This window comes from Lithobates pipiens, unplaced genomic scaffold, assembly GCF_037356315.1.
Source record: "Lithobates pipiens isolate NorthernLeopardFrog02 unplaced genomic scaffold, aLitPip1_a1.2 Scaffold_16, whole genome shotgun sequence".
Lineage (NCBI taxonomy): Eukaryota > Metazoa > Chordata > Amphibia > Anura > Ranidae > Lithobates > Lithobates pipiens.
Window position 1 is genome coordinate 589,220,526 of NW_027507748.1, and position 13,962 is coordinate 589,234,487.

Here is a 13,962-nt window from a genome sequence, read left to right on the forward strand (position 1 = left end):
CAAAAAAAAAAAAAATTATTTTTTTGGATGTAACATGACAAAATGTGGGAAGTGTCAAGGGGTATGAATACTTTTTCAAGGGACTCTAAATAAACAACTATATACTGTATATACTTTTAGAGGTTGAATCTGGTAAATATCATCAGACGTTTTAAAGAAAAAAAAAATGAAAGATTGTTTTTTTGATTTTCAGACAGAACTGTAAAGCCCCATACACACTATCAGATTGTCTGCTGATTTTTTCCATCAGATTTACCAAAACCATATAATATGAGGTCAAACCTTAGGGGTTTCAATGTGTATGCAATCAGGCAGGTCCTTGTACTACATGGTTTTGGTAAACCTGAAGGAAAAAAACAGCAGACAGTCTGATAGTGTGTATGGGGCTTAATACATTATGTATGACAGACTTCCTTGTCATAGAAAGGTGGCTTGATAAAAGCTACTTGCGCCTGCTGTCACTTATGCTGGCCATACAAAAATGTCGTCCTTCAAAAAAAAGTTTATTTTGGGAACGTTCATTTCGATTTTCTAAACATTAGTGGGGTCAAATCGACATTCGTTTTCCACCAGTGATGGGAAAATTCAAAGAAGCAGAATAGAAAACTTCTTGGTCAAAGGAATTTTCAGACAGTGTATGTGGTTTTCGTTCAGAAATGACATTAGTTTTAAAACTGAATGTTAAAAGCAAATTACATTTTCAAATGACATTCTTTCATTCAGTGTGTATATAAAGATTTTTCGTATGAATATTCCCATCCAAAAATTGATGCCTGTATGGCCAGCATAAGTCCCCATACACACTATTAGATTTTCTGCAGACTTTTGTCTTCAGATGTACCAAAACCATGTAGTGCAAGGGCCTGCCTGATTGCATACAAATTGAAACTCATAAGGTTTGACCTCATATTATATGTTTTTGGTAAATCTGAAGACAAAAATCTGCAGAAAATCGAATAGTGTGTATGTGGCTTTTGGCTCAGTTCAGACCTCAGCAGTTTGCTTTTGATCCGTTTCTGCAGTTTTTTTTTTGCTGTGCGTTTTTGCACACGCGATTTTGCGTTTTGCACTTTTTTTGGCTAACTTGTTGTTGGGCAGATTAAAAAATGCAAATCACGGAAAAAATGCACTAAATTCTTTTCTTCAGGTTCGCCATTGAAGCCTATTGAACCAAAAAAAGCAAAAAAGGCACCGTTTTGCATTGAAAAAAGTGCTTGACTCTTTCAAAATACGCAACGGCTAAAAAAAGCATCATAGATTTGAACGTGTCCTACAAGAAACCATGTTAAATGAACTGTAGCATGTTTCTGAAAAAAGCACCAAAAACGCATAGGTGTGAACCAGGCCTAAGACGTCTAGTAGCAGCAGTATGCTTTTTTTATTATCACCTGTCATAATGGGGTTAAAAAAACTAAAATTAGCCTTTTATTGTACAAAAAGAGCAGCTAATCACTAATTTATACTGTGAAACAGTGAAAGTAATAATATATATTACTTATATATAATAATAAATACACCCAGAAGATAGGGTGACCAGATGTCCCCTGTTTCCGGGGACAGTCCCTGGACTGAGGACACTGTCCCGGATCAAGTCTGTGCCTGGTTTTGACCCCAGATTCAAGGCCAGATTAACGTAGACAGGGCATCCCCTGTTTGTAATGATCAGGGACAGCAATCTATCTCTTTTCCCTGTGACTACACTGCCCCCACAGTTAGAAACACCTCCCTAGGGAACACTTAACTCCTTGATCGCCCCCAAGTGTTAACCCCTTCCCTGCCAGTGACATTTTTAAAGTAATCAGTGGCTATTTTTAGCAACGATCGCTGTATAAATGTTCGTGGTTCCACAAAAGTGTCAGAAGTGTCCAATCAAATGGTGCAGTCCCGATAAAAATCACTGATCACCGCCACTACTAGTAAAAAAAAAAAAAAAAATGCCATAAATCTATCCCCTACTTTGTAGACCCTATAACTTTTGCGCAAACCAATCAATACGTGCTTATTGCGAATATTGCAAATACATATTGGCCTAAACTAATGAAGTAATTCTTTCTTTTTTAAATTTGGGGATATTTATTACAGCAAAAAGTCAAAAATATTGTTTTTTTTTCCAAATTGTAGGTCTTTTCTTGTTTATACCGTAAAAAATAAAAAATGCAGCCACCAAAAAAAAGCTCCATCTGTTGAAAAAAAGGAAATTGTTTTTGTTTGGGTACAGCATTACATGAACGCGCAACTGTCAGTTAAAGCAACGCAGTGCCGTATTGCAAAAAAATTGACTTTTTTTTTTAAACAACAAACATGTTACAAACATGTTACCTGCGATGTACAATGGTTTTACACAGAGCAGTTCTGATTCTCCTCTTCTGAGGTCACCCATCCACACTTCTAGCTCCTCCTGCCTTCACAGTGCCCTTATAGCAAGCTGCAAAGTATAGTATAGAGTGCCCCTATAGCAAGGTAAAAAAAAACTTCTGCCTTTAGAACCACCCACTTCCCGCCCAGGACTACATGTCCCATGAGGCATTGCTCCTCACACATTCACATTCACAAGTTCTCAGGCATTCACTGACATGTATGGGCAGTGTTCTGAGCTGTATGTGTGCTTAACTCTATTTCCTGATATGTAAAAAATTAACGTATTCTGTATGCAGGCCAACTAATCAGCTGACAAACTAATCGATTATGACAAAAGTTGACAACTATTGTAATAATCGATTAGCTGTCGATTAATCAATTAGTTGTTTCGGACCTACTCCAGTGTATTCTAAATTGGATGATTCCTCCACCCTTTTGCCACCAAACAAACCTTTCCTGCTCACAATCATGAGCTTGCCATTAACGACAACTGGCAGTAGTGTGCAGGACATGTCAGCAGAAGCATGGATATACCAGACCCAAATCATATGTAAACATTACTAAGGGATACAAATGATCCCCAATCAACATTTGTACAATTATGAACTATTCCACAAAAAATCCTTGTAGCAAACCGAAATTACTATAGATGATTTCAGAGATAATTTGAAAATGTATATTCTATATACAACATGTACAGATCCAAATACACCACAACACTGCTACAGTAAAAGTAACATTTCCATGTGTTGCAATTTCTGGAATTTCCTAAAATACTTATATTTTACTGTATGTATGGAGACATTTGCAGCTTTGAGTCAATGCACCTACAGTAAATAGGCTCTAGAATGTTTTCTACTCATGGCCCTCACACACCTCAAAGAAAAGGGGATGCCAGTACGGGGTAGGATTTATGTGCAATCATATATGCTCATGTACAGTATCTCACAAAAGTGAGTACACCCCTCACATTTTTGTAAATATTTTATTATATATTTTCATGTGACAACACTGAAGAAATTATACTTTGCTACAATGTAAAGTAGTGAGTGTACAGCTTGCATAACAGTGTAAATTTGCTGTCCCCTCAAAATAACACCATTAATGTCTAAACAGCTGGCAACAAAAGTGAGTACACACCTAAGTGAAAATGTCCAAATTGGGCCCAATTAGCCATTTTCCTTCCCCAGTGTCATGTGACTTGTTAGTGTTACAAGGTCTTAGCTGTGAATGGGGAGCAGGTGTGTTAAATTTAGTGTTATCGCTCTCACTCTCTCATACTGGTCACTGGAAGTTCAACATGTCAACTCATGACAAAGAACTCTCTGAAGATCTAAAAAAATAAAAAATAAAAAAATAGTTGCTCTACATAAAGATGGCCTAGGCTATAAGAAGATTGCCAAGACCCTGAAACTGAGCTGCAGCATGGTGGCCAAGACCATACAGAGGTTTAACAGGACATGTTCCACTCAGAACAGGTCTCACCATGGTCCACCAAAGAAATTGAGTGCACGTGCTCAGCATCATATCCAGGGGTTCTCTTTGGGAAATAGACGTATGAGTGCTGTCAGCATTGCTGCAGAGGTTGAAGGGGCGGGGGTGGGGGGGGGGGGGGGGTCAGCCTGTCAGTGCTCAGACCATATGCCGCACATTGCATCAAATTGGTCTGCATGGCTGTCGTCCCAGAAGAAAGCCTTTTCTAAAGATGATGCACAGGAAAGCCTGCAAACAGTTTGCTGAAGACAAGCAGACGAAGTACATGGATTGGGCAGAGGGAACCACACATTTGTCTAAGGCTCGCCAGTTAATAAATGTCTTGCAGAACAATTTCATGGGTCAGATGGTAGACGCACCAACTAGAAACAAGGAGTTACTAGATCTAATGATTACCAACAATACAAAACAATGTGGAAATATGGGGCAATTTAGGAAACAGCGACCACAGGTCAATTGGCTTCAGTATAAACCACACAAATAGAAAACACAAGGTAAACACAAAGACACTGGCTTTCAAAGGAGCCAACTTCCTTAAACTAGGAACCTTGCTAGAAGATTTAAATTGGGATAAAATCTTTGAAACAAAGAACAGAAACTGATAAGAGGCATGGAGGAACTCAGCTATGAGGAAAGATTAGAGGAACTGAATTTATTCACTCTTGATAAGAGGAGATTAAGGGGGGATATGATCAACATGTACAAATATATAAAGGGGTCCATATAGTGAACTTGGTGTCGAGTTATTCACTTTACAGTCAACAAAGAGGACAAGTGTACATAATATAACTAGGTACTAACATTTATAGGTAAAGTTGATCCAGGGAAAATCAGATTGCCTCTCGGGGGATCAGGAAGGAATTTTTCCCCCTGCTTTAGCAAATTGGATCATGCTCTGCTGGGGTTTTTTGCCTTCCTCTGGATCAACTGTGGGTATAGAATTGGGTATATGGGATTGTATGATATTATTATATATTTCTTTTTTTTTTTGTGGTTGAACTGGGTGGACTTGTGTCTTTTTTCAACCTGACTAACTATGTAACTATGTAACACGGAGGAGAGATGGGTTTGCTTTAAGAGCATATTAAATATGGGCATTAGCTAGTGCATTCCATTGGGAAATAAATTTAATAGAGCGAACAAAAGTCCTGGATGGCTTAACGCCAATGTAAAAATGCATATAAAAGCAAATGAGAAGGCCTTCAAAAAACACAAGGCTGAGGGATCATCATCTGCATTCAGACATTACAAAGAATGCAACAAGATATGTAAGGGGGCAATTAGGGTGGCTAAGATATAACATGAAAGACACATAGTGGAGGAGAGCAAGAAAAAATCTCCAAAGATTTTTTAAGTATATGAACAGTAAAAAAGGGACGACAGACCATATTGGCCCCAGGCACCAAGGACACATACCCTGCCAAGATCACCCTCCACTGCAGCAGCTGGCATCTCTCCATGGCAGCTATCTGTCAGAATGACAGACTTCAGAGCTGGGGGAAGCTGCCCCTACCTGGCTTGTGTCACACGACGCAATGCGGGGGGTGGGGGGGGGGGCTGGTAAGAAGGACATCCGCCAGCATTCTGCTGTGCTGTATCTGAGGTCTATAAGTTCAAAGAAGGAAGTGGAAATGTACTGGAGGGACATGATGACCTGGGCTGAAGGGGGAAGTGGTAACAAAGATTTGTGCCAGGTGGGGGCGGGGCATTTGTGAAGGAAGAGAAGATTTGTATGAACGATTGTGTGTGCTGGAGGAGAGGGGGGTGATTAGACCATCTACAGGTCTGTCCTCTGCACAGATTATATGCAGCACAATGTTAATATCACCATTATTTTACAAAGTGGTATCCTGGTTTTCTAAGGCATTACATGCATATTAGTAAATGTATATTCTTTGTGGCTATTGAACAATATATTTAATTGAAATTATTTATGTCTGGTGTTCAGCTTTAGGTATACAAGACACATACTTTTCCCGTCTCTTCCTTTCCCACTGAATCATCAATGTTACTCACACGAACATAAAAGACTTCAATGCCTTAAAAATTTAATTGTTTTATATAAAGCCCACAGTAACATAAGGTCACCATAATATTAACTTGAATTCAAACCTCTATGTTTGCTTACTAATCATTTCAAAGGAAAATGACTAATCCTTTAAATCTAACCCTCCAGGCTAAACTGCATGACAGACACCAAATTGAAGAGACCCCCATGCTATAGGTTAAACGCTTCTGCTAAAAGCTTATATGACACATATGGTCAACTCACCCTCCAGGCTGTCCTCATGGTTAACGTTGAGGTTCTCATAGGAGTCATAACGTACTAATGGATCAGTGATGTCATAATCAACTGAAATGCTGGGATCCTTCCGGACTACATCTCGCCCTTTAATGACCGGGGAAGATATCACAACATGTTAGCGGACTGCAGGAAGGCAAGCAGACATAACATTGAAGTGCTGTGTAGGTGTGAGCCAGATGTGTAAGAACTCACGTCACAAAGGTCAGTACACAAATGTAAAGGGGACAAGATTTGCAGAATGTTGCTGGGGGTCTTAAGGCAGTGGGAGGAAGCAGGACAAATATTGAGGATTTATGCAAGATTACCATAATGTGATTCCATGATTAACCATTAACCAGCCAAAACAACTGAAATGAGACTTTGTTCAAAACCAAAAGAAATGAAAAATGAAAGCAGCCCCTGTACAAGCCAGATGTTTTGTTGGCTCACTTACACAAGATGCAGACAAACACATTTTTAAATGCAGTATGAACACATATACAGTTGTGCTCATAGGTTTACATACCCTGGCAGAATTTATGATTTCTTGGCCATTTTCAGAGAATATGAATGACACAAACACGTTTCTTTCCCTCATGGTTAGTGTTTGGCTGAAGCCATTTATTATCAATCAACTGTTTTTACTCTTTTTAAATCATAATGATAACTGAAACTTCCCAAATGACCCCGATGAAAAGTTTACATACCCTGGTGATTTTGGCCTGATAACATGCACACAAGTTGACACAAAGGGGTTTAAATGGCTATTAAAGGTAACCATCCTCACCTGTGATCTGTTTGCTTGTAATTAGTGTGTGTGTATAAAAGGTCAATGAGTTTCTGGACTCCTGACAGACCCTTACATCTTTCATCCAGAGCTGCACTGACATTTCTGGATTCTGAGCCATGGGGAAAGCAAAAGAATTGTCAAAGGATCTGCGGGAAAAGCTAGTTGAACTGTATAAAACAGAAAAGGGATATAAAAAGATATCCAAGGAATTGAGAATGCCAATCAGCAGTGTTCAAACTCTAATCAAGAAGTGGAAAATGAGGGGTTGAAACCAAACCACGGTCAGGTAGACAAACAAAAATTTCAGCCACAACTGCCAGGAAAACTGTTCAGGATGCAAAGAAAAACCCACAAATAACTTCAAGTGAAATACAAGACTCTCTGAAAACGTGTGATGTGGTTGTTTGAAGATGCACAATAAGGAGGCACTTGAAGAAAGATGGGCTGCATGGCCGAGTCACCAGAAGAAAGCCATTACTACGCAAATTCCACAAAGCATCCCACTAACAATACGCCAAACAGCACAGAGACAAGCCTCAAACCTTCTGGCACAAAGGCATTTAGAGTGACGAGACCAAAATTGAGCTTTTTGGCCACAACTATAAATGCTACATTTTGAGAGGAGTCAACAAGGCCTATGATGAAAGGTACTCTGAGGTGATTCGCTGTTTTGGGGATGTATGAGCTACAAAGGCACAGCAAATTTGGTCAAAATTGATGGCAAGATGAATGCAGTATGTTATCCAAAAATACTGGAGGAACATTTGCATTCATCAGCCAGGAAGCTGCTCATGGGACGTACTTGGACATTCCAACATGACAATAAACAAAACCACAAGGCCAAGTCGACCTGTCATTGGCTACAGCATAATAAAGTGAAGGTTCTGGAGTGGCCATCTCAGTCTCCTGACCTCAAAATCATTGAGCCACTCTGGGGAGATCTCAAACATGCAGCTCATGCAAGACAGCCCAAGAATTTACAGGAACCGGAGGCTTTTTGCCAAGAGGAATGGGCAGGTTTACCATCTGAGAAGATAAAAAGCCTCATCCAAAAATACCTCAAGCTGTCATTGATTTAAAGTGGGCAATACACGGTATTAAGAATTTGGGTATGTAAACTTTTAATCAGGGTACATTGGGTAATTTCTGTTGTAATTATGATTTAAAAAGAGTAAACACTGTTGATTAATAATAAATGGCTTCAGCCAAACCCTAACCATGGGCGAAAGAAAGGTTTTTGTGTTATCATTCATATTCTCTGAAAAATGGCCAAGAAATCATAAATTCGCTCAGGGTATGTAAACTTTTGAGCACAACTGTCCAAGAAAATGAATGTATTTCAATGAGTAGATTTACCTAAGTGTGATGCTTTCATGTGCATCTTAAAAAGTATGGCATTCTGTGTGCACATAGATATCCTGGAACACATGTAAATGTACATGAACACACTGGTGTTGATTTACTAAAGGGAAATCCACTCTGCACAACAAGTGCACTGCAAGTGTACTGTAGATTGCTGTAGATCTGAGGGGAAGCTCTCAAATTAGGGGAAGCTCTGCAATCATGTGCAAGCAAAAATGCTGTTTTTTATTTTCCTTGCATGTCCCCCTCAGATCTACAGTGACTGCACTTGAAAGTGCACTTGCAGTGCAAAGTGGATTTGCCTTCCGTAAATAACCCCCACTGTGAACATGTGTGAATGCAAAAAAAAACAAAAACATTAATAATGCCTAAAAAAGTTGACCACAAACGGACTCCACAAACAAAAAATGCACTACAAATGTGTGTAAGTCCACACACGGAACTACACAGTGAATGCGTGGATTGTGGTGTAAATGAGCCCTTAAAGAATAATCCCTGCCTAATTGCAGGATAATGTTTAACCTTTTCCGAGAGAAACATGGATGGTGCAATTGCTGATATATGCTGCAAATGCTAGCTGAATGGCCCTCTGGCTTCAATACTTTGAGTCGGTAACCCAGAGCAAGTATACATTGAGTCTGATATGTGTAATTATTCTAGGTTTGAAACTCAAAGCGTAATTAATGCTAGAGGGTCAGCATAACAGCCAGGCAACTAGCATTTTCACCAAGAAGGTCAACTTAGCAGTCAGACTTTTTTTTTTTTTTTGTTATCAGTTTTTTATTGTATGAAATTAATAAGGTACAAACATTCAAAGTAAAGACTCTATAGGTATCAAAAAGACAATCAGGGATTGTTTTTACTCTACAAAAAACATTTTCCTTTCCCTTTTACCTATAGTCCATACCATTCAACAACATATACTTTTTGTCTAGTAAAGAGAACAAACCTACTACTCCAGGTCACTGTGAGCACCCTCAAGAACCTCTTCATATATGAAGCAAACTGGTAAGAACCATTTTGCGAAGGAGCTACCCCAGGAGTATCCAGCCATTGCTGCCAGGTTTTTGGAATTTTTTAGGTGTATACCTATACTAATAGGTGTTTTTTTCCACAAATTAATATCTTATTAACCTGTTGGATCCACTGGTTGTATGTAGGGGGTTGAGGCCATTAATTTCCTGGCTAAATAAAGCAGCCTGACAAGTGCAACATATGTGTGAGGAGGACAGCTAGCATTTTTAGCCAGTGGGTCAGCTTAACAGCCAGGAAGCTAGCATTTTCAACAAGAGGTCAGCATGACATCCAGTATATTTAGCAAAGGCGTCAGCCTAACAGCCAGGAAGCTAGAAATTTCAGAAGTTGTTCGGCAATGGCAGTCCCCATATCTCTCTTAGGAAACTTTTACTGTAAAAGCGGAACTTTACCCATAACAACTTGATAAAAAATAATGTTCTTTAGCAAGAAACATATATTCTAGATTAATAATTATGCTACCAAACTAGTGTGTTCTGTAAATTACCTCTAGCATTGCTCATGTTTCCTCTTGCTGGAGGCTGCCATTTTGCTGAAGCCCAGTGACCCAGCTGTAAATCATAAAGAGGAACAAAACCTGCAGACTGCTCACTCACTTCACTACCATCAATGCACTGGGTTGTATTCCCTGATGGTAAAGGGTCATAACCCACCCCAATTTAGTTGGGTGGTTTAAACAAAGTGGCTAACTTAAAAATCGGGGCATAGATCAGCTGCAGCACATACAGTACAGTAGATATTTTGGAGGTCATACATCATGGGGTATTGGGTACACACTGGCTTTTATAAAGGTGTACATACGGAAGTGGGGCTAGAGCATTCTATTCTCACTCACCTTTTGCCTTGTCCTGTGCAGAAGAAAATATCAACTCAACAGCTGCATCTTCTGGGAATCTTCCATCTAAGAATGAAAAAGAAAATAGCTACTATGCTAAAGAACTGCATTATTAAATTTGGGTTAGTTCCAGAACACATGCAACTGGTTTCAATCAATGAGCACTTAAAATATGACCTAAAAAAAATGTTGCTGTGAACAGAATTTTACATTCCTTGTTTTATAACAGCAGATCTAAAAAGGACATAAAACATGATACAGAGCTGTCCTTTTCTTTACCTAGGACCGAGATAAGTGACTTTATCCTAATATAGTAGACAGATGGAGCCTTAATATGTTTTGCACAGTATGTGGTGAGACGATGAAATGTATAAATGCTACACTTAAATATATCATTGCCAGAGGTCCCCAATTAGTAATCTGAACTTGTACATAAACCCCCGATCATGTACACCCTCAAAATGTGTTCCCTACCCCTTGTGCCCTTTGTGCATTTGGCTGAAAGCAATAATTTCCATGTTCTTTCCTATCTTCAAGTCAGTTTGTACGACTTTACTACAGTTTCCAGCCCTCAAGCATCCCCATGGGGGCATATATTGGCACTGATTTCTCACAAAGTAGATATGCAAATACAGACGTTTTCATGGTCACTATCTGAGCATATACACTAAAGCACAGATCATCTGAAAGATTAGGAATAGAATCAAGCTGGCAACTTGATGTAATCCAAATGTGGTAGATCTTATTGGCTACATAGTCAATGAGGTGTGTACACACTAACATGTTTCGGCCGTCAGACCTTAATCATTGCTATGATTAAGGCCTGACAGGTGAAACGTATTAGCGTATTTGCACTGTATTGACTATGTAGCTAATAAAGTCTACCACATTTTGATGACACAGAGGTACCGACTTGAATCTATTTCGGGATGTTGGCTGCTGTATAGTGTGTAGTGTAGAGTCACTGATGCCAAGTCACCGGTTTCTCTCTGAATAGGCCACCATTGAGCGATGCAAACTTGTCATTGTGCACCTGAAAGATCATCCAGACCCAAAGCTCTGTACTATGGGATAGGAAGCGGTGTTGGGGGGTGCTTGCCACTAGGAAGTGTTTGGTGGGTGTTTCAGGCAGTTCTGGAGCAACAAATATTAAGGTAACAGGTGTGTGCTGACAGGCACTGCCAACTACTTGGTCTTTTTGCTAATTTAAGATCTTGTGGTAGAGGCCCAACAGTGGATTTATTCTAAAAGATATTAAAATATGATTATTTAAGGTACATTTACATATTCTCATATATCTTTTGATAGATGACCTGAGATGGCTGTAAAAGCAACATACAACTGTTTTGAGAATAAAGTTGGTACTCCTGCAAGTTGATGAACATACAAGTGCTCATTGTCATAGCAGGTGGAAAATTCTTGTGATTGATTAGTGATAGTTCCCTTTCCTGCACAGAACAGAGAACTGCCCTCCACCCTATGCAGCCAACGCTGGCCAAGAACTTGATTCAAGGAAGGAAGACAGAGAGGATCATGGCAATGATCCAAAATAGTAGATCTCACGCTACCCATTGCTCGCTGCACAGATCAGCCCTTGTACAGTCATTCTTGCAGAGAGGTCTGTAGACAATTTGTAGCTGCACTGCATATGATGCTCCTTCTCTCCTCACCTGTGCAAGCGCAGTCCAGCTGGTCCTTACTGAAGCACAGATGTGTGTTATGAATGGTGCATGTATGGAACTGAAGTCGGAAAAGCACTTCTCTCTCATGGGGCTTGCAAAGCTTGTGATAACATTTCACCTGTGGAACACACAAAGATTAATGCTGCTTATCAATTCTAACTACAGAATAAGTTGTTGAGACATCAGAAAGCAATCACGAGTAAAGTTAACTACAGACATGAGATTTTTCAGTAGAACTAAACCCAATCACAAATATCTCATATACACATTAACATGTTAATGTAATTTCAAAAGTTGTTTTCAATCTTTTTTAATATGTTACTTTTACCATAGGTGTGCACCCCAAAGCTCCCCAAAGCATTAGGGTGTGCACCCCAAAGCTCAAACACATATGCCTTTGTCTGCGCCTCAGCTGCATGAGGCAGTAAATGGATGGAAAGTGCTCTGTGCTCAACATCTTTCTGTTTATTCACAGACTGTAGCATAGTAAACACGGTTTACTATGCTCCAGTCATTAATGAACATGGTGAGTGAGTGTGTTCATTTAAAAAAGGAAGGAGTTTGTAGATTACATATTTTCTAATCCCTTACCTCGTTCTCCATTTTGAAACATGCGCTGCAGCAGCTTGGGTGGGGGGGGGGAGCCAGCAGCACTGCGGGCCGGGGGAGGAGCAACACGGGAGGTGGGGGAAACTGGCCAGGAGGGGAAAACAGCACCACACATAGTGATTAGGGTGTGTTCAGGCACCCCCTTGTGCATGCCTATGCCTTTTACTAAAGGAATATCTGGTGATCCTGCCATGGTGTTCTTTATTCAACCACTTCTGGTTATGGTCTCCCAGTAGTGCTCCTGCTTTGTCACCCAGACACATATGTTGACACATTTTGGTCTGCTGTATAGCTGATCCACAGAAATGATGTGCCATTGACATAAATACAAATCGCGAGTGGTATAAAATTTGCCACATCCTAATATTAGTTACAATCACAAAACACCTAAGCACTTGGGTTTTTAAGGCATTAGGTTCAAATAAATCACAACCATATATCAACATATATAAATAAAAATGTTATATAATATATTGTACATGGAACACCTACTACCCCTTAAAAAATGATTCTGTCAATCATTGATATTGGTGCACCCAAAGCAAATATCCAACCCTCTACAAACATATTGCATTATAAGCCAAGGCACCCAACTGTACTTTTCCAAAAAACGGTCATATATAATGCTGTGGACTGATAGAGGTTGATTTACTAAAACAGGACAGTGCAAAATCTGGTGCAGTTCTGCACTGAATCCAATTAGCTTTCAGTTTTTTTTGTCAAAACCTAATTTAACAAGTTGAAGTTAGAAGCTGATTGGTTACTATGCAGAGCTGCACCAGATTTTGCACTCTCCAGTTTTAGTAAATCAACCCAATAGAGTCTTCACAAAGGAGGAGAAAAAAAAGCTTTACTGATGAGTTCTACATGTTTCACAGCTACAACTACAGAATTGTAGATTCTGATACAGGCATACCCCACTTTTAAGTAAACAATGGGGTTTATTTACTAAAGCTGGAATGTGAAAAATCAGGCTCACTTCTGCATAGAAACTAATGAGCTTCTAACCCCAGATTATTCGATTAAGCTTTGGTAATAAAACCTGGAAGCTCATTGGTTTCTATACAGAAGTGAGCCTGATTTTGCACTTTCCAGCTTTATTAAATAAACCCCATTGTGTACTTAAAAGTGGGGTATGTCCATATGTATTGTCCCTGACAAAGTAGCTTTGGCTGGGAAACGTGTAGATCTCATCAGTGACCCTAATTTTCTCCTCCCTCTTCTTTGCAAAGACTCTATGGTGGTGATGAGTTAAACTGGAGAGTGCAAAATCTGGTGCAGCATTGTAGCCAATCATCTTCTAACTTCAGCTTGTTCAATAAAGCTTTGACAAAGATCGCAGATTTTGCACTCTACGGTTTTAGTAAATAAACCCCTATTTGTCCACAGCATTATATATGGCCCATTTGTGGGACAGAACAGTTAGTTATATCAATATCAATGGATTATCACAATAATTTTTAAAGTGTAGTGTTGTTTTATGTACAATTATCGTTTTTATATTATGCAAAAA

The 13,962-nt window shown here is 39.4% G+C and overlaps 1 protein-coding gene across 4 annotated transcripts in view; it reads right to left on the reverse strand.

The window, feature by feature from the left end:
• Nucleotides 1-13,962, reverse strand: part of TNS2 (tensin 2) — a 275,183-nt gene that overhangs the window by 53,112 nt on the left and 208,109 nt on the right. For all 4 annotated transcript variants that reach the window (XM_077483895.1, XM_077483898.1, XM_077483897.1 and 1 more), the window contains exons 15-17: nt 11,829-11,958; nt 10,159-10,224; nt 6,125-6,241 (exon numbers count right to left, since the gene is read on the reverse strand). In XM_077483895.1, the coding sequence (XP_077340021.1) occupies nt 6,125-6,241; nt 10,159-10,224; nt 11,829-11,958 (313 nt within the window). The remainder of the gene's footprint in view (nt 1-6,124; nt 6,242-10,158; nt 10,225-11,828; nt 11,959-13,962) is intronic.